General features: G+C 34.8%; 3 protein-coding genes across 3 annotated transcripts; 1 reads left to right on the top strand and 2 right to left on the bottom strand.

Annotated features, from left to right (window-relative positions):
* Window positions 1–1,455: 1,455 nt before the first annotated feature.
* Window positions 1,456–7,272, bottom strand: LOTGIDRAFT_105182 (hypothetical protein; the record flags this gene model as incomplete). Its single annotated transcript, XM_009057244.1, has 12 exons — window positions 1,456–1,612; window positions 1,814–1,936; window positions 2,360–2,457; window positions 2,712–2,830; window positions 3,195–3,300; window positions 3,768–3,902; window positions 4,173–4,380; window positions 4,851–5,014; window positions 5,532–5,641; window positions 5,902–6,028; window positions 6,326–6,499; window positions 7,063–7,272. 12 exons carry the CDS (start codon window positions 7,270–7,272, stop codon window positions 1,456–1,458), a joined length of 1,731 nt encoding a protein of 576 aa, XP_009055492.1.
* Window positions 7,273–9,302: 2,030 nt separating this feature from the next.
* On the top strand, window positions 9,303–11,999 carry LOTGIDRAFT_182307 (hypothetical protein). The gene is made up of 3 exons (XM_009057245.1): window positions 9,303–9,414; window positions 9,720–10,184; window positions 10,620–11,999. Exons 1-3 carry the CDS (start codon window positions 9,358–9,360, stop codon window positions 11,433–11,435), a joined length of 1,338 nt encoding a protein of 445 aa, XP_009055493.1. The 5' UTR covers window positions 9,303–9,357; the 3' UTR covers window positions 11,436–11,999.
* Window positions 12,000–12,031: 32 nt separating this feature from the next.
* LOTGIDRAFT_105134 (hypothetical protein) lies at window positions 12,032–12,583 on the bottom strand (the record flags this gene model as incomplete). The annotated part of the gene is made up of 1 exon (XM_009057246.1): window positions 12,032–12,583. The coding sequence occupies one exon, from the start codon at window positions 12,581–12,583 to the stop codon at window positions 12,032–12,034; it is 552 nt and encodes a 183-aa protein (XP_009055494.1).
* Between the last annotated feature and the right edge of the window lie 5,689 nt (window positions 12,584–18,272).

An 18,272-nucleotide genomic window follows, 5' to 3' on the forward strand; every position in this document is an offset into this window, starting at 1 on the left:
TACAAGACACGACAATGTGAAATGATTGCTGGACTAACATAAATATGATTAGAAATTACTGATGGATTGACACCCATTGATGGCTTATGAGTGGTCTGAATATTTCTCAGCTGATGGTTGAGGTTCATCTCTTAACCAACCATCAGACTACTCTATTATGATTAGAGGCAAAGATATATTTTATTAAAAAATTTATTAGAATATTATTGATTCACACTATACATAATAATAATTAACAGAATTTAAAATATACCTACAAACTAAACTGTATACTAATTATCTCATAGAGTTAAATACATGTTTACAATATTCAATGCAGGACTTATTGCAAGCAAATTCACATGCCACATTACACTTTGTCATATCATAATCCTGCATTTCTAAATGCCTATTCGAAATTTTCACAATGTTGAAAACACCAAATACTTGAATAGAGTTCACACAAGTAAAAACTTAATGATAATTTATATTGATCTCTATGGTAATTATCTAAGCAAGCACTTAAGCTTTTATTACTACAAAACTGAAAAACATACATATATTATCCAACTAGAAGGTAAATGATATCTCTATGTTGCTCTATCATAATTAGAAGCCAAAAGTCTCCATGTTTCCTGATCGCCTTTAATGAACATCAACTTCTAATTTCAGGCAAGGTTCTAATTGCACATATAAAAACAATCATAACAATAACACAAACAACTTGTTCGAGCAAAAATATTTGTCCACATATGGTGATTTTTCAAATAAAACAGTTCATTTTTGGTTTAACCAATGAACACCATAGACCTGCCTTGCTGAGTTTCAATTACCTATCACTTTACCTCAACAAAAAGTGAATTTTCTGAATAGTATTTGGATTTGCACAAAATTCTAACTACATATTACATAACAAGCACTAATATGTACTTTGGAATACAAAACAAAAATAATCAACTGAACTAAATTAAGATATGTGAACCCTCAAAAATTTGAAAGTTTTAAAACAAGTTCTTACTATTACATACTCTCTCTAACAAATCATATACACATAAATCACAAATGTCCACTAATATACAACCGCTATGTATTCTTTTGACAGCTAACTAATTTATCACATAAACTCATCATATAACATATTGGTATGCTGGATCAAGGGTATGATACTGAAACAAACTCGCAACCCTTAAGAATTCAACAGAACATAGGACATCTAGATAAATAATTTGTTACACTATATAATTTGACAATAACAAAGTTTACAATATGGACATCTTATTAGAAGATGTAACAAAATTTTTAAAAATTTTCCAAATTCTAACCAACTTTCAAAAAGTAAGGAAACAAACATTCACAAATATAGAAATAAATGCCGGATAATTCCGAAAATTGAATGACTGGTAACATATCTTTGAGAGAAAAAAAGACTAACAAGCAAAGAGTGGCCTGTGCCAACTTGGTTTTCTGATGAAGTTTTCAACCCATAGATGGTATAGGAATACCCAGATTCTGGGCCACAGTCACTTGAGCCTGGGCCGCATTCAGTAAGGAATGAAGATGAGCCATTTCTGCTTCAGATCTGGATAAATTGATAGCTTTCTTAAATGACTCGAGAGCTTGTGGCATTTTACCCCTGAAAAAAAAAAAAAACACATTTAACATAATTTAGGATGAAATAATAAACGAGAGCCTTTTCTTCTATCAGAGTTTTAGCAATGTCATCTATATTATAAACAAAATCCCAGGATCATATATGGTTCTCACTAATCAATTTTTAAATACATTTTCATTATCTAAGTTTTAAACAATAGAATGTAATTTAACCAGACATTACCTCTGTACATCAATTGTTCCCATAATTTCATAGGCATATTCACATTTAGGATCAATTTGAATTGCTTTCTCTACTAATTTACTACCATCTTCAAACTGTCCTTTATACTGTACCATTAATAATCTATATTACAATAATCAAATATTTTTACTGTTAAAATAGTACTCAATAATCAACTGTAGAGCAATATAGACATATTAAAACAGAACGTAAAAAAACAAATGTTGACGTCACTCAGAGTTTCACACTATGCGATATTCAGACAACTGATTCTTTTTTTTGCAAACGTAAACAATATTTTATTCATAAGAGAAATGGATTAGGGAACACTGAACAGGCTTTCGCCTTTATGACAACTGATCTATTTTCAGTCTGCATCCCTACTAACAAAGAATGTCACTTGAGCAAAAATGATTGCTGAAAGATTCGTCTGAATCTCTTCAATACATGCTTACAAAAAATCAATTATTTGTTTCAGAAATGACGTCAAATTTCCAGAATTCCACCATTTAATATTTGAAATCGAGGTTAAGGGAAATAACTCACCCTTTATGTACATAAATATTTGGATTGTCTGGTGCCAGTTCCAATGCTTTATCAAAATTATTTAAACTTTCTTCAAATTTACTTTGATCTGATAATGACTGAAGAAATAGAGAAATAAATCAAAATGGTTGTTTATTTCAACTTAAGGTCATATTGCCAACTGTCTTATATACGAAAGCTGTGGTATGTTAGAATCTTGCTCACTTATCAAATACCCAGGATTCAACCCCAACATAGGTTGAGAAAATACCTTTGGATTTTTCAAACCAGTTTTCCTCTGTCAGTGATACAGGTCATCGCATGAGACAATAAACAGAGACTCCTTCATAATAGTTAGTAATAAAAGTTATACCTGAGCATACATCAAATAAGCATCTGCATATTGAGGAAATTTAATAATAGTTTCTTGAAACATTTTGCTAGCTTCAGTTAAAGATGACTGTTGTTGATAAACAATACCTGTTCTATGAACTAAAATATACAATCATATACAAAGAAATAATCACAGTTCTAAGAACACTGGTACATGTTTGAGACAGATATTTTACTATTATGTAATATTAACATAGGTCATATATCCCACTAGTGCTTGTTGAAATTACAAAGGAAAAATATTGTTGTGTATATTAAAATGACATTCAAATGAAATAAAATGGATTGAGTTTTACATCCTACTTTTCCGCACCATAATTGCTAATGAAGACCAAAATGTAATAACAATTCAAAGCTCCATATAAAAAAATTGTTATCACACTCAATTACATTTTTTAATCTTAAGCCCCCTAATTTTGGTAATCCTTATGCTTTACATGAATAGAACATAGGAATAGCCTACCTGCATAAGCTTTCTGTACATGAGATGTAGGAAAATCTGGACTTAATTTGATACTCTTATTAAAATCATCTAAAGCCTGTTCTAATTTGTCTACAACCAAATATTGCTGAAAAACATAGACATATTATTGGGAATTAACTATCATCACAGATATGTTACTAATGACTAATTTTTAACAATGATTATATTAAGGCATGTTTTCAAAGGATTCTGTGATTTCGGTTATCTCAGCAAAGGAAAAATTAATAATGACCTGCAAATTTTTAATTAGATGCATCTTCATTGAAACTTATCTCTATCAAAATGGCATAGCCATATTAACACTTGCCCTAAACATTTTATCAACAATTGATATTGCAAATTTCAATGCTATCCGTTGGATTGTCAATAGGGCGACCATTCAATAGTATTTAGGTTACTTTTTTGGAAATTAATGATACAATGCAGCATTAGTGACATCACAATACATTCACAAAAATAAAAAAGGTCAAGTCAAATTTTACCAAGGGAAGAAATTGACAAATCTCTAATATAATACATACAGCATCAATACAATGTTAGAAGAAACCTCACCTGCCCTCTATGGTGATAGATATCTGAATTATCAGGATCAACTTTAATACCTTCGTCAAATATATCAAATGCTTCTGTTATCTTTTCTCTTTGTATCAATATACTACTTTCTTTTATTACAGCATTTGTCTTAATCTAAATACACAAATGGGACTTTACTAATTATCATTTTCCAGTATTTAAAGGGTCAAGATGCAATACATTTGTCATCCATTAAAGTATGGTTTCTCAAATTCCCATTTTATTATCATACAGTTACACCAGCAGAGAATACTTTCTATTATACATTCATGAATAGCATTTTCTGTCAACATTAGGCTGTTTTATCACATTAAGCAACGCCTTATTTGTCCACTGAAAATTATCAGAGGAAAGACAAAATAGAATTTTTTTTTAAAGTTTTACCCTTGGATCAACATCTGCAGCACTGATTAGAGTTTCAAAATCTGCTCCTGCTAGGTCTGTCTGTCCTGACATCATATAGAATGTACCACGTAATAACAAGGCTAGGTTGATATAACTAGAGTTAGCACCTATTATTTCTTGTGTACATAAATCTATAATATCTTTTATCTCATTATTATTCAAATTTTCTACTGCCTGTTCAAATGGACTGAAAAATCAATTGTATATCAACTGTAGCCGTTTTTATGCACAAAATATGAAAGAAAGAACTGAACACAAATTAGTGCATCAATGCATCAACATATCAAGAGCTCAGAAGGTACGTTTAGGAAATCTCATTACTGAGAGAATATTGAGAAAAAGTAAAAAAAATTAAAAATACAACAAGTGGAGAATTCTACATGGGTCCCAGAATGTGATTGATCAATAGATAATGTTTCTTTGGAGTTTGGAGTAAACATCAGACATAATTGGTAACACCCTAATACAATTTTAAATAAAATCTTAAAAATTGTGACAAACCCTTTAAATTAAATATAGTGGTCTTATAGTATAGGTCATCTTTTGCTTTATGCAGTGAGGTAAATTTCACCATGAAGCAATTTAAATATTTTAAAATCTTGGAAAACAAACCTTAATTTGTCCAAGCCATTTTGTACTCCATTCGAAGTTGTAGACGTGGTATCACCTTCTGCCTTAACATCATTTTCCTCCCCTTTTACATCTTTTTCATTCTGTGTAGACATACTAACTTTTGGTTTAAAATTCTTGACTGGATCATTTGCAAAACCATTGAAATAATTCTTCACAAAGAATTTAGATGGTAGGACTGGTTTTCTATTCTAGATGACAAATTCAGAATCTTCAGTACTTCAAATTATGTTAGAAGATTTTTACTCTAATAAATTGGTACAAATATATTTCTGACCATCCTTGATGGATAGAAAGAGTCTGCTCCAGTCTATGCTAGTGTAAGTAGTATAAGCAGTGTTAAGTTTGGCTTGATCGACAGGTGGCAAACTTGTTGACTGGATTTACCTATATGATATTTCAATAGAAACCAAAATCTGTGGGACGCCATAAAATATTAAAAAAGAACACCGCAAATCCATGGTAAATATGCTGTTCGGTCACTGAGTCACATTGATCTGCTAAAGCTTATTTTCAAAATTATTTGAGAATGGAGCAGAAGTAGCAAGATTATGTTGTATTGATATACAAAGCATGTAAATATTGCAAATCAATGTCAGTGATACAGTGTATGATTTAGACTGCGAAAATATTTTTCATCTTTATTTTATTCATCACTGGTTTCACCTTAGTCTTTGTGCATTAATAAATAATTAACCCTTACCGTACCTTAAATGTATCCTTGGCACATTTTCTACCTAAATCTTTTAATACTTGATCAGCTAACTGTAAATTAACTTGATTAGCAAAGCCTTCCAATATACATGCTGTAGTGATATCTGAAATAACAAAATACAAGAAATGGGCTTGAAAAACATAAGTGCTTGGGGCACTTTCAAGTTTCAAAAGTACCAGTATATCAGTACCTGTACGTTAAAAGGGTAAAGATAAGAGCTGTCAAAAACATAGTTTATACTTTAAAGGAAACATGTAACCATTCATTCAAACATGCATAGTAAGCTATACCAGGTAAAAAACAAATAACTCAACAAATCACTAATTAAAAAATTGTGATTTCCATAAGTTCAGTAAAACAAACCTTCTAAAGATTCTTTGAGTTTACCAACTTGTTGATAAGCCTTGCATCTTCTCCCAAAGGCTTTGGTGTATTTACTATTTAATTTGATAGCTTCAGTACAATCTGCTATCACACTCTCATATTTTGACTAAAACAAAAAAATATATGGCTTTGAAGACTATTGCAAGCTGACTCACTTCTGCACTAGCATAGTCAGTTAGAACTAAAAGAGGTCATAATCCTAGACTACATGTCAAATTTGAATGCTGAAAAGTCATATGTACATATGGTTTTAGTTAATTTCTTGGAGCTGCTAAAGAAAGACAACTGGAACTTTCAACTTTTGCTTCTTAGCATTCCCTACGACTTATTGATGTCAGTAGCAGTATATGCCCACTTGTCACTTTGATTTGGAATTTGGGTTCAAAATCAAAAGTTCACTCACCAAATATTCTGAAGACGCTGCTCTATTCTGATAAAATGTTGCTAAATCGGATTTTTTGTCAGATGGACAGAGGTCGATTGCTTCAGTATAGCATGCTATAGCTTGATCATATTTACCACCTTTAAAGTACTTGTTTCCCTTCGCTTTAGCAGCTTGTGCCTTTTCTAATGGAGTCTGAAAAATAACATTGATATGTCTACGTTGCAGAATTAATCTTAAACGTGCCATCAAGACATGGTTTAACACAGTTCATCCATTATTCAAATTTGTATAGTCATCATAACTATCAATACTTGTACAGTAAAAAATGACATTGCATTAGCATAGATAGTATAGCAAATGGTTTTACATTATAGTAGTGAAATGTGCACTTGAAGAAGCCTATATCAGGATCTACACACTGCCATGACCTTTAGGAAAATTTCAGACATGCAGATTGAAAGATGTGAACAGGGATCTCCATTAATATCCACACCACATGCATGGCTAGGTAAAACTTTCCTGTAGGTATTTCTACAGATGACTTGTTGGCTTGCTTAGAATGCCCCAGTTCAGATTACAGATATCTAATCTTTGGTTTGCTATGCAGGATTGCAAGCCTGACATTTTATTGTCCTTAGACTCTATTAGAATAGGGTTTGATCATACAGTTCGGGCCTTGAAGCCTAGAGCCAGTAGCTTGACATTCTAACCAAACCCAAAATAATCCAATTGACAACAAATCAGACCTGAGCAACAGCAGATTTACTTGGTGAAGGTCTACTTTCGGTTTCTTCGGAGATTTCATCTCGACTTTCATCATTGTCATCGGGTTGTGATTTGCTACGCCTGTAAAACCAAATACCGGCAAGTCCGAGAGCCACTGGAGCACCAACATAGAGTGCGATATCCCATTTTGTCCAGCCTTCAGTCCATTCTTTCAAACTTAACCTAACATTGGACGCCATGCTGGATTAAACTCACGTGCTAGTGACGAGAAAAGGCGAGAACAAAATAATGAATCACAAAAACTTAATGAAACGAAAATATCGTCAGAAAAAATAGTTTAATTAAAAGAAACTATATCTATATAGAATTTAGATTTCGTTTAACTAGGCCTAATAAATAAGGTAATAGCTTATAAAAAAAATTATAGGCCCATATATAACTGTCTTCAGCCTACTTTTTAATAAGAAAGATTCGCCATTTTATGTGGTTCATGTCCTGCCTCGATATAGTGACTATAAAATCTTTCTAACTACTTAGAAGCATGCCCTGTCTCGACTAATAAATCATTATCACCACTTAGAAGCATGCCCTGTTTGGATATTATGACTAATAAATCTTTATCACTTCTTAGAAGCATGCCCTGTCCCAATATAGTGACTAAGCTACTTAGTAGGCCCTATACATCACAACTTACATCCAAGCATGACTTGTTCGATATAGTGACTACAAGGCTAAATATTTAACCTTACTTACAAGCATGTCCTGTCTCGATATAGTGATTACTAGTCAATATTTATAAAAACGTGCAAGCATGACTCGTCTCTTTATATCTTTATCACTACTTATAAGAATTTCATGCCAAGATATAGGAGTGACAACGAAATATCTGTATAACTAGTTACAAGCATGTCCTGTCTCGATATAGTGTCAAATATGTCTTTACCATTAATTACTTATCATGCCAGGATACAGTGACAACGAAATATCTGTATAACTCTATTTACTAGCCTGATATAGTGACTAATAATTATATTTACCGTAAGATTTGAACGACATTTAGAAGATGGTGTTGCATTAGTCTATCGTGAAATATAAACTGATCTAATCTCACCAAATTTGGACTAAAGAGTATCTACACTCTGTCTACAATGAGGTTAGAATTGAATTTCTCTCTCTCCGTTAAGAAAAATTGAAAATTGAATTTTCATATTACACCATTTACCTTAATATATCTTCGGGTAAATAGAAATAAGGTTCAGTCATTTTACAGAAAGGTCACGTGAAAATCCCCCCTCCCCCCCCCCCCCCCCCAACCTTCTAAAATCATATTACAAATAATAACCTTTTCAATAGTTGGTATTTTTAGGAACCAGGGGCGTATGGGTTCTGACGGAGTTTCCGTTTCCCTTCATTTTATGAACTCTAACCTTTGACATTCAAAATAAATTTATCCTGGGTTAATCTGATTCGATTTGGTCTAAAAACCATTTATCCTTTATCAGAACAAATTTGATTATGGTAATCAGCGCATTTATTGTAGCAGTGAATCAAATCGATATACGTTATTCGAGTAAATCAACTTTGGAGCGTCGTAGCTCTGTTAACTTCCGCTTTAGTAATGGCGGCCAACATGTCAAAACCATTACGTGCAGGGTAATTTCTTCCTGCCTTGCCGCCAACAAGTGCGTAAAAATGCCTTAAATATATCTTATACCGTAGACTAGGCTTATGTCAAAATAACAATTCGAAGAATGGTGTTCACGAACATGGACAAAATACCTTTTTTGACTGTGATAATGGCTTAAGATTTTGTCTTGTCAGTCAGCGATCAACTCTGTCCCAACCCCACCCGCTTCTAACCACAGAAAAGTGCAATTGTTTCAATTTACTTCGACGTGATAATTACGTACGACCAACCCATTTACGTTTAGCATTCAACGTAATCCTTTTTAATAAATCATACTCGCTACAATCTTATTAGCTTGACATTAGCTTATATTGAAAACCAATCAGTTGTCTGGTAGATTAGTCCAAATTAACACACATTGGATTCTATAAGGTTACATAACGCTACTGATTACTGGTATTCAACACCAAAAGACAGTGTCATTGCCCAAATTGTATTCACAACTAATCATCAATTATAAATAGTATTAACATGTGCTGAACAACCAAACTTTCTTTCGGCCATTTTCATTTTCCTTAGTTACAGTAAACAATCTTCACTTATATAGAACTCGACGTAAAATCTGAAATCATTCACTACTACAGCTTACCCCATTTCAAGAAGACAAGTGTACAAAACGACCGTCATTTCATAAAATATGAGAGAAATTGTTCATATGCAAACTGGCCAATGTGGCAATCAAATTGGAGCTAAGGTAAGTTAACCAAGTTTTAAACTTCTATAATATATCTAATAATAAAGTATTTTTGTTTTAATATTTCTATAACGCTCTACAATTGGTGTATTGTATTAATTTAACACTGACAATATTTTGTTATTGCATATCGAATCAGAAATAAGGATCGCGCTTGCCCTTTGAGAATTATTATTTCATTCGAGAACCCTGCTGGTAATTCGGGGATACTCGATGTGTATCATCTGCATAGTTTGACAAATTTATATCCTTTTCGGAAATCTCTTAAAGCTTATTCCCATCGATGAGAAATATTTACCTTTCAGTTCTGGGAAGTGATCTCTGATGAACATGGTATTGACCCAACTGGAACTTACCACGGTGATTCTGATCTTCAATTGGAGAGAATCAATGTTTACTATAATGAAGCCACCGGTGGAAAATATGTACCCAGAGCTGTTCTCGTCGACTTGGAACCTGGTACCATGGATTCTGTACGATCAGGACCATTTGGGCAGATTTTCAGACCAGATAATTTTGTCTTTGGACAATCTGGCGCAGGTAATAACTGGGCTAAAGGCCATTATACAGAAGGGGCTGAATTAGTTGATTCCGTCCTTGATGTAGTCCGAAAAGAAGCGGAGAGCTGTGATTGTCTACAAGGATTCCAGTTGACCCATTCTCTGGGTGGTGGAACTGGTTCTGGTATGGGAACTCTACTCATCAGTAAAATCCGTGAAGAATATCCAGATAGGATTATGAACACCTTCTCTGTTTGTCCTTCACCGAAGGTAAGTTTGAAATCATAAATGGCTTGCAACATTTCGCTATTCTTTCTATATTTGTCTAGTAACGCCCTCGAGACAGTTTGTTTCGCGAACACACAATGTCATTCTGACCCTTCCATACAGTTAGCACTACATTGATGTTTTGACTTCACATAGATTATAATGTTATTACGGTATTTTTATCCATAGCGCATGGGACTAATTAGTTTGTTTATGAGTTATTTCGTTAGAAGAAAAAAATACGGATAAATTCGGGTTTTAATAGATAAATACCCATGTATTCCCTAGTCCATTAAATATTATCTGACGTGATATTATTTCTAATGATATTTCATTTGGATTCGTCTGTGTTATAAAATAGACTGATAATAATATAGTATCATCATATTTTTCATCTGTTTCATTCACTCTATTAATCATGTCATGTCTTCATTGCAGGTATCTGACACAGTTGTAGAACCATACAACGCCACCCTTTCAGTTCATCAACTGGTGGAAAATACAGACGAGACTTTTTGTATTGATAACGAAGCGCTTTATGATATATGCTTCCGAACCTTAAAGCTAACCACACCTACTTACGGTGACCTGAATCATTTGGTATCCGCCACCATGTCTGGAGTGACCACCTGTCTCCGATTTCCTGGTCAACTGAATGCAGATCTCCGAAAACTAGCCGTCAATATGGTACCATTTCCACGTCTTCATTTCTTTATGCCTGGTTTTGCTCCTCTCACCTCTCGAGGTTCACAACAATACCGAGCTCTCACAGTACCAGAGCTCACCCAACAAATGTTCGATGCCAAGAACATGATGGCTGCCTGTGATCCTCGTCATGGTCGTTATCTGACAGTAGCAGCTATGTTCAGAGGTCGTATGTCCATGAAGGAGGTAGATGAACAGATGTTGAACATTCAGAATAAGAACAGTAGCTACTTTGTTGAATGGATCCCAAGCAACGTGAAATTAGCGGTTTGTGACATTCCACCAAGGGGACTTAAGATGTCAGCAACGTTCATAGGAAACAGCACCGCGATTCAAGAACTATTCAAACGCATTTCCGAACAGTTCACTGCTATGTTCAGACGAAAGGCTTTCCTCCATTGGTATACTGGAGAAGGTATGGATGAGATGGAATTTACTGAAGCTGAATCAAATATGAATGATCTGATATCTGAATATCAACAGTATCAGGATGCTACAGCTGAAGAGGAAGGCGAATTTGAAGAGGACGCCGAGGAAGAGGAAGCTTAAAACCATTATTCTGTTATATTTACGCAAATCGTTCTTTTCAATTTACGTTCATTTTTCGTTATTTAAAAATATATTTGTTGCACACCCCGAGCCGATTCAATATGTACGAATAGTCTATTTTGATTTAGATAGATTAAATAGTAATAGAAACTATACGAGTCTGGCATATTATTGCTTTCTTTATTATTTAAACTACCTAAAAAATACAATGGACTGACAGTGTTAATGACAAATATATGCTTTAAAATGCGCATATAAGAGAAGTGTACTGGGCCAGTACATTTGGGAGAATCAAACCCTTCCTTCACCGAAATCAAATTTAAATTTGATAATCATGTTCGTGTCTTGAAATTCCCCGAATGTGCACAATTAGTATAGATCGTTAAAATCAACGCATACTATGCTAAATATTAATAAAATATGTTAATTTCAAACTGGTGTCATTTTATTCTCTAACGAATTTTTGTAGGTGGATTGAGATTATTATAGTCAATCTGATTAAATACACATCTTTTTGTCTTATATAAATATTATTTTATATAATACACAATAAAAGGTGAATGGAATGTATGTATCTAGTATGTTTATTGTCCCAATCAGTAGTTTAAAACGATGACCTTCCCGGACCATTGTCCAACTACCAATAATTCTTCTTTAGTTAAACACACTGCAATAGGTTCATCTATTCCATCAGCTTGAGTTAAAATAAATCTACGGAACTTTCCATCAGCTGATACCAGATGAACTCTATGATTATCACTATCAGCTACAATCACGTTACCGTTTGAATCGGCACAAACCCCACATGGATGATGTAGATGTCCAGAACTCTTTCCAAGAGATCCATACCTGAACTTATATTCTCCATTTTTATCAAAGAACAGAATAGAATGTCGTTCAAAGTCGGATACGATGATGTCTCCATTTAATTCGTTCACACAGACACACCGAGGGTTTAAAAATAAATTGTTGCCGCTCAAACTAGTTTTTAAGGTCATTTTGGATCTTCCCTTTTTGTCAAATATACAGACCTTGTGAGTTTCTGGATGACAAATTACGATATCACCATCATTGGTCTCTGTCATTCCCCACGGAGAATCTAAGGTGCACAAGTTGCATGGAAATGATTCACCATCAGTGTAGTACATACGGTAACTCTGTTTGTGTTCGTCATCTCCACGATCTGCTACCAAAATCTTGCCAGTAGACAATGAAATCACAGTAGTTGGTCTGATTAGGTTTCTTGAAATGTCCTTGACATGTTTTCCACTGATAGAATAAATGCTACAAGTTTTGGAGGAAAAAGTTGTGATCGCTATTGTATCATCGATTGTTCCGCAAACAGCCATCAAACTTTCGCCAACCGAAAACTTACTTTCAAATTCGGCGTTGTCACTTGACTTGGCGGAGGAATCTGGCTTAGATTTTCTAAGGATGCTGTGAGGTTTATCCAGAATTTCACTTTTTCGGGATGGTACTTGAGTGGGTAAATGTACCGGTTTGGTTGAGTTCCTGGAGTCATTTGAAGCCTTTTTCCGAAGTGTAATCGCCTTCGACAGTTCTGCTAAGCCCATTTCATTAGAACACTTGATAACTGCTTCTAGAAAGTTATGAGTTTCGCTCATACTTTCTCGGGCACCTTCCAATTCTGCTATATTCTTCCTCAGTAAACTCTCTTCAATTTCGACTTTACTTCGAATTTCCTTTAACAATTTATCCTTCATCTCATCAATGTCTTTATGAAGTTTATCTGCCTGGTTTACAATAACATTCTCAGTTCCTTTCCTAGCAGCCTGGAGTTTTTCTACATAATCTATAGTATCAGATTTTAACGATTCAACGCTTCTTTGATATGCCTTGTAGGATGATCTGAGAGATTCTAATGAAGCGGAACGTCCTGGCTTGATGTTCAAAGTTTGTGTGGAATGGAGAACACAGTTGCCAATATGACAGGAAGCACATCCTGTGATCGGATCGCCTTTGTAGTTACCATTAGAATGAGCTCTAGGCTTTAGCTCTACCACTTTCTCAATAGAAACAATCTTGTGTTGATCAGTGCCTTGGATTCTGGAATGTTGCCGTTGACAATGTTCACACAACTCTAAGCTGCAATCCACACAATATACTGCAGCTTTCTGTTTAAGATTACATAACTGACAGATATTGCCAGACTGCAATTTCTTTTCCCAATTACTAAATATAGATCCTTCACCACCGAATCTCGGGGAACATGGTGATGTGGGTTCTTCATCTATTGGACTCAAATGGGACGCCATGTCTTCCGTACCTGTAAATACCAATAAAACATTGCCCGGGGTCATATTTATAATCACGAGTTCGATGCTACATTTTGTGGGGGGGAGGGGGGGGGGGGTGGAGACTGACAATATCTGCCTCCAAAAATTGATATTTCATCTTAAAATTCGACAAATATCACTGATTTACCTAAACGCGATATATTTGCAGCATCAAAGGAACTAAATACCATCATTATATATCGAAATATTTCTAAATCTTAAACAAACCTTCAGAATCTGGCGTGGAATTGTTTTTGGGTACGTCTTGTTCCTCCATCGTTGCTCAATCATCTAACTAATTTGTCTTTGGGATGAAAAAATCAAAGCCTTACCTTCCAAGTAATTCGAAAGTCACCTCGAGTAATATGAGAGGGGTATATAGTGAATAAAAGTCCGTCTATTCTATACCTATATATCTTCAGAGTAGTGTAATTAATAAAACTACAACTCAGTCATTCGTAAAGGTAACTCAACGTCAAGGTTATTTGAGACTTTATTGTATGTCTCCTGATGTCAGTTTTAATGTTTTATTATTTGATGGAGTGTAGACTACAAACAATATCAACAAAACACTGTTGTTGTTTTAAAACTATTATCGATATCATACTTAAAGTGACTGTAAGTGGACCAGATTGTCCTCTTGGTCATTCTTCAACGTATCAAATTATTGGGTCAAATTAAAAATTATTTAATGAATGTGAGCTCCATTAGAATATGTACTTAGGTGAGTGTTGCTAGTCGCTAAAAAGGGGGGGGGGGGGCATTAGTTTTTGGAACCCCAATTATACCCCTATTTCTGATGATTTATAAGGTTTGCCTAAAAATATGTGTCAAAATACAAAAGTTTTTGCTTGTTGAAGACAATTAGTTGATGGACGCTTCCACCACTCGTCCCTGCACATTGAAAAAAAAACATGTTTGTTAATATCATCTTTATTCTATATATTTCACCGCCTATTTTTGATTGATAGTTACATTGATTCAGATGTGCTCAACATATTTGTGATTTGTATATACAGGAAAAACAAAATAACAAATATTATAAATCTACACAGGCATACTCTCGACGCCGCGTTTCGAAATGTTCTCTTTAAACCATATTGTTCGTTTTGGCTGATTGAACACAGCTTGTATTGTGTTTTATAGAAAATGTCATTGATGATTTCAGTAGTTTATTGTTGTCACGGAAACTGATAAAAACTTCAGTAAAGAGTTCTGTCCCTTCACTGATAGAAATGTCATATTCAGTCGAAAATCTGAAGTTTCCCATTCACGAGTGACGCATCATAGCAAAGGTTGCAAAAGACGCGTTTCTTCCAAGTGTGCGAAGTCTACTGTGTGTGGAAATGGTGAAAATAAAGTCCTTCAAAAAGGAAAATGATGTTGGAAATTCACCGAAGAATAGCTGAGCACATTATACTAGCATCCAAATACCCACAAATGAAAAAGTTGAAGACTATTTAAAATATGTAAGTAACAATAAGAACAATATACTTTCATATTTAACCTAAATGGCCTGTAACGAAGCGAAGTGAAGAGCGACTTCATCGTAAAACTACATATATGAAGATTCAGATAGCATTATGCCAAATCAATTTTCAAAGGCAGTAATGTCGTCGAGTTTCAAAGAGTTGTGTTTTTGCACAAGTCCACAAAGAAAAATTTCCGAAAAATGCACTTAGTACCTTATAATTACGCTATGTATGTTCACAAACCTTGCAGTCCGAAAAAAAAATGGAAAAATGGTAACAAAGTTTGAACTGCTATATACAAATACAGGTTCCTGGTTTCCTATAACTGACCGAGAAGCTGAAAACAACTCAATAGAAATTGTTGACATCCTAAACATTGTTCTGACTATTGGACAAGAAATTCCTTTACCCTTTAATAAGATAACGTAATTTAGCTAGGCGAGTATCTGATTTTGAGATTACTTCATTATAAGAACTGTACAGTCTTCTTGAATTTAATCAGATCGACATAGACACGACAACCTAGTGATAAACTCAATTGAAGACTTGCTCGTCTCAAACCCTGCTCTCTTTTGTTAACAAGACTTTTCAATATGTCAAACTTGTTAACGCTTTTCAAAAATATTTCGAAATAATCCATCTAATTCTACGATACACCAAGGCAAAAAATGTGATTTATTCGATTGAGGTGAGTTGTGTAGTAATTTACTCAGTTGAAAGAAAGAGAGAGTAGGTGGGAGAGAAATGGATTGCCTTTATAACTGAAAATCAAAATGCCTTCTGATTCGTACAATATTTGTATCATCGTATTCCTTAATAACCCCTCAATCTTGATCTTAATCTTCTTAAAAACTCCCTAACCTTGATAGCCCCCCCCCCCACTCCTAATAACTCCCTAACCTTGATAGCTTCCCCACTCCTAAATAACTCCCTATCCTTGATAGCCCCCCCTTCCCCCCCCCCCCCTACTCCTAATAACTCCCTAACATTGATAGCTTCCCCACTCCTAATAACTCCTTAACCCTGATAGCTTCCCCACTCCTAATAACTCCTTAACCTTGATAGCTTTCCCACTCCTAATAACCCCCTAGTCTTGATAGCTCCCACACTCCTAAATAACTCCCTAATTCGATAGCTTCCCCACTCCCAATAACTCCCTAGTCCTGATAGCTTCCCCACTCCTAAACAACTCCTTAACCTTGATAGCTTCCCCACTCCTAAATAACTCCTTAACCTTGATAGTTTCCCACTCCTAAATAACTCCTTAACCTTGATAGCTTCCCCACTCCTAAATAACTCCTTAACCTTGATAGCTTTCCCACTCCTAAATAACTCCCTAACCCTGATAGCCTCTCCACTCCTAAATAACTTTCTAACCCTGATAGCTTCCCCACTCCTAAATAACTCCTTAACCCTGATAGCTTCCCCCTCCTAAATAACCCCTTAACCCTGATAGCTTCCCCACTCCTAAATAACTCCCTAACGTTGATAGCTTCCCCACTCCTCATTAACGCCTTAACCTTGATAGCTTTCCCACTCCTAATAACCCCCTAGTCTTGATAGCTTCCCCACTTGTAAACAACTCCGTAACCCTAATAGCTTCCCCACTCTAAATAACTCCCTAACCATGATAGCTTTCCCAATGCTAAATAACCCCCTAACCTTGATAGCTTCCCCACTCCTAAATAACTCCCTAACCCCGAGCTTCCCCATTCCTAAATAACTCCCTATTCTTGATAGCTTCCCCACTGATAACCCCCTACTCCTAAATAGCTTGATAGCTCCTCGTAAATAAGTAAATAAGCCAACTATTGTTACCACCCCATCTCTACTACGCTTTATTGGCTATGCTGCAATGAATTGCAGAACAATTATAAACATGTTTTGACATATGAAGATGAGGTTAACGAAGATCAATAGAGAAATTCTTTAAAGTCAAATACAAGAACTCGGTCACTTCTTCCATTTTCCACTCTTTTGGAGCCTTACGACCTATAATACACGCATCAAAAGATAACGAAGTAAGAACGTCAAAACGTAGACACGATCCAATAACTCATTGTAGATAACCTGCGAGTGAAAATTGGCACAAAATTAATGCCAACCAGCCCTGAACATGGCATTTATCGTTTAACCTAAATGACAGTTTAATCTCCTAAATACATCTATGTCTGAAATCTTGGGAAAGGTTGCACGGATCATCGCATTAGTAAATTGAATTCTTATCGAGGGCTGCATACAAAGTTCAGTCTGTGGACGACAATCAAGGAAAAGATAATCGAATATTTGGTTATGACAGTAATGAGAGACTACAATTTGATGTTATTTGTCGGTTTCAGAAAACTAATTTCAATCATCTGAATTTCATTAAGTGATCAAGGTAATGGCATTTTATTCTGATAAGCCTAATAACGCACTCACGATGTTTTCTGTTTTCATATGATTAAGGTCGATATCCAAATTTTCAGATGAAGCATGAGTAATTGTTGTGAGACACATGCAGATGTAGACATGAGATTTACATATTAAGATGTTCATGTGAGACCAACAGAAATAATATAATGTCCTGTTTGAGGTTGCGTATTCGAGTCTATCGAAGATAAGTTTTCACTTATATGACGATACATCTAGCATCTACTTGCAGATTCGAGGTTTCAATCAATTCATTTGCTCATTGTGACCGGATATTTACTTGAGGAGTCAAGCGTTTGGTCCTTCTGATTGAACGAGACCCATACCCAGGTCACATGTGCTACTTGTTATCCAACTTTTGAAAAATGCAACCCACTACAATAATGCAATCTGGGGCAGATAGGTCTTCACATACAAACTCATTCGATTCATAGAAGTAAAATGCGGAAACATTTCAGTTCCAGAATAGCTGATTTCCGGTGGTACATAATGGCAACGGAAACAGCAGTTTTTAATTAGCTAGTAGAAGTTTTGTATATGTTGATAGGAAATGATGAGTCGAATGTTTTAAAAGTACGGATCTCCATTTAATACTGCTATATAAATATTTGGATTTCAATCAAGAGAAAATTAATAGTAACAAGTTTAGCTACGAG

This window comes from Lottia gigantea (assembly GCF_000327385.1).
Source record: "Lottia gigantea unplaced genomic scaffold LOTGIsca_3, whole genome shotgun sequence".
Taxonomy (NCBI): Eukaryota; Metazoa; Mollusca; class Gastropoda; family Lottiidae; genus Lottia; species Lottia gigantea.

Coding starts and splice junctions, on each gene's coding strand:
- LOTGIDRAFT_182307 (XM_009057245.1), top strand. CDS start 9,358: ATGAGAGAAATTGTTCATATGCAAACTGGCCAATGTGGCAATCAAATT. Junction 9,415..9,719: donor GCAATCAAATTGGAGCTAAG/GTAAGTTAACCA, acceptor TTTACCTTTCAG/TTCTGGGAAGTGATCTCTGA. Junction 10,185..10,619: donor CTGTTTGTCCTTCACCGAAG/GTAAGTTTGAAA, acceptor TCTTCATTGCAG/GTATCTGACACAGTTGTAGA.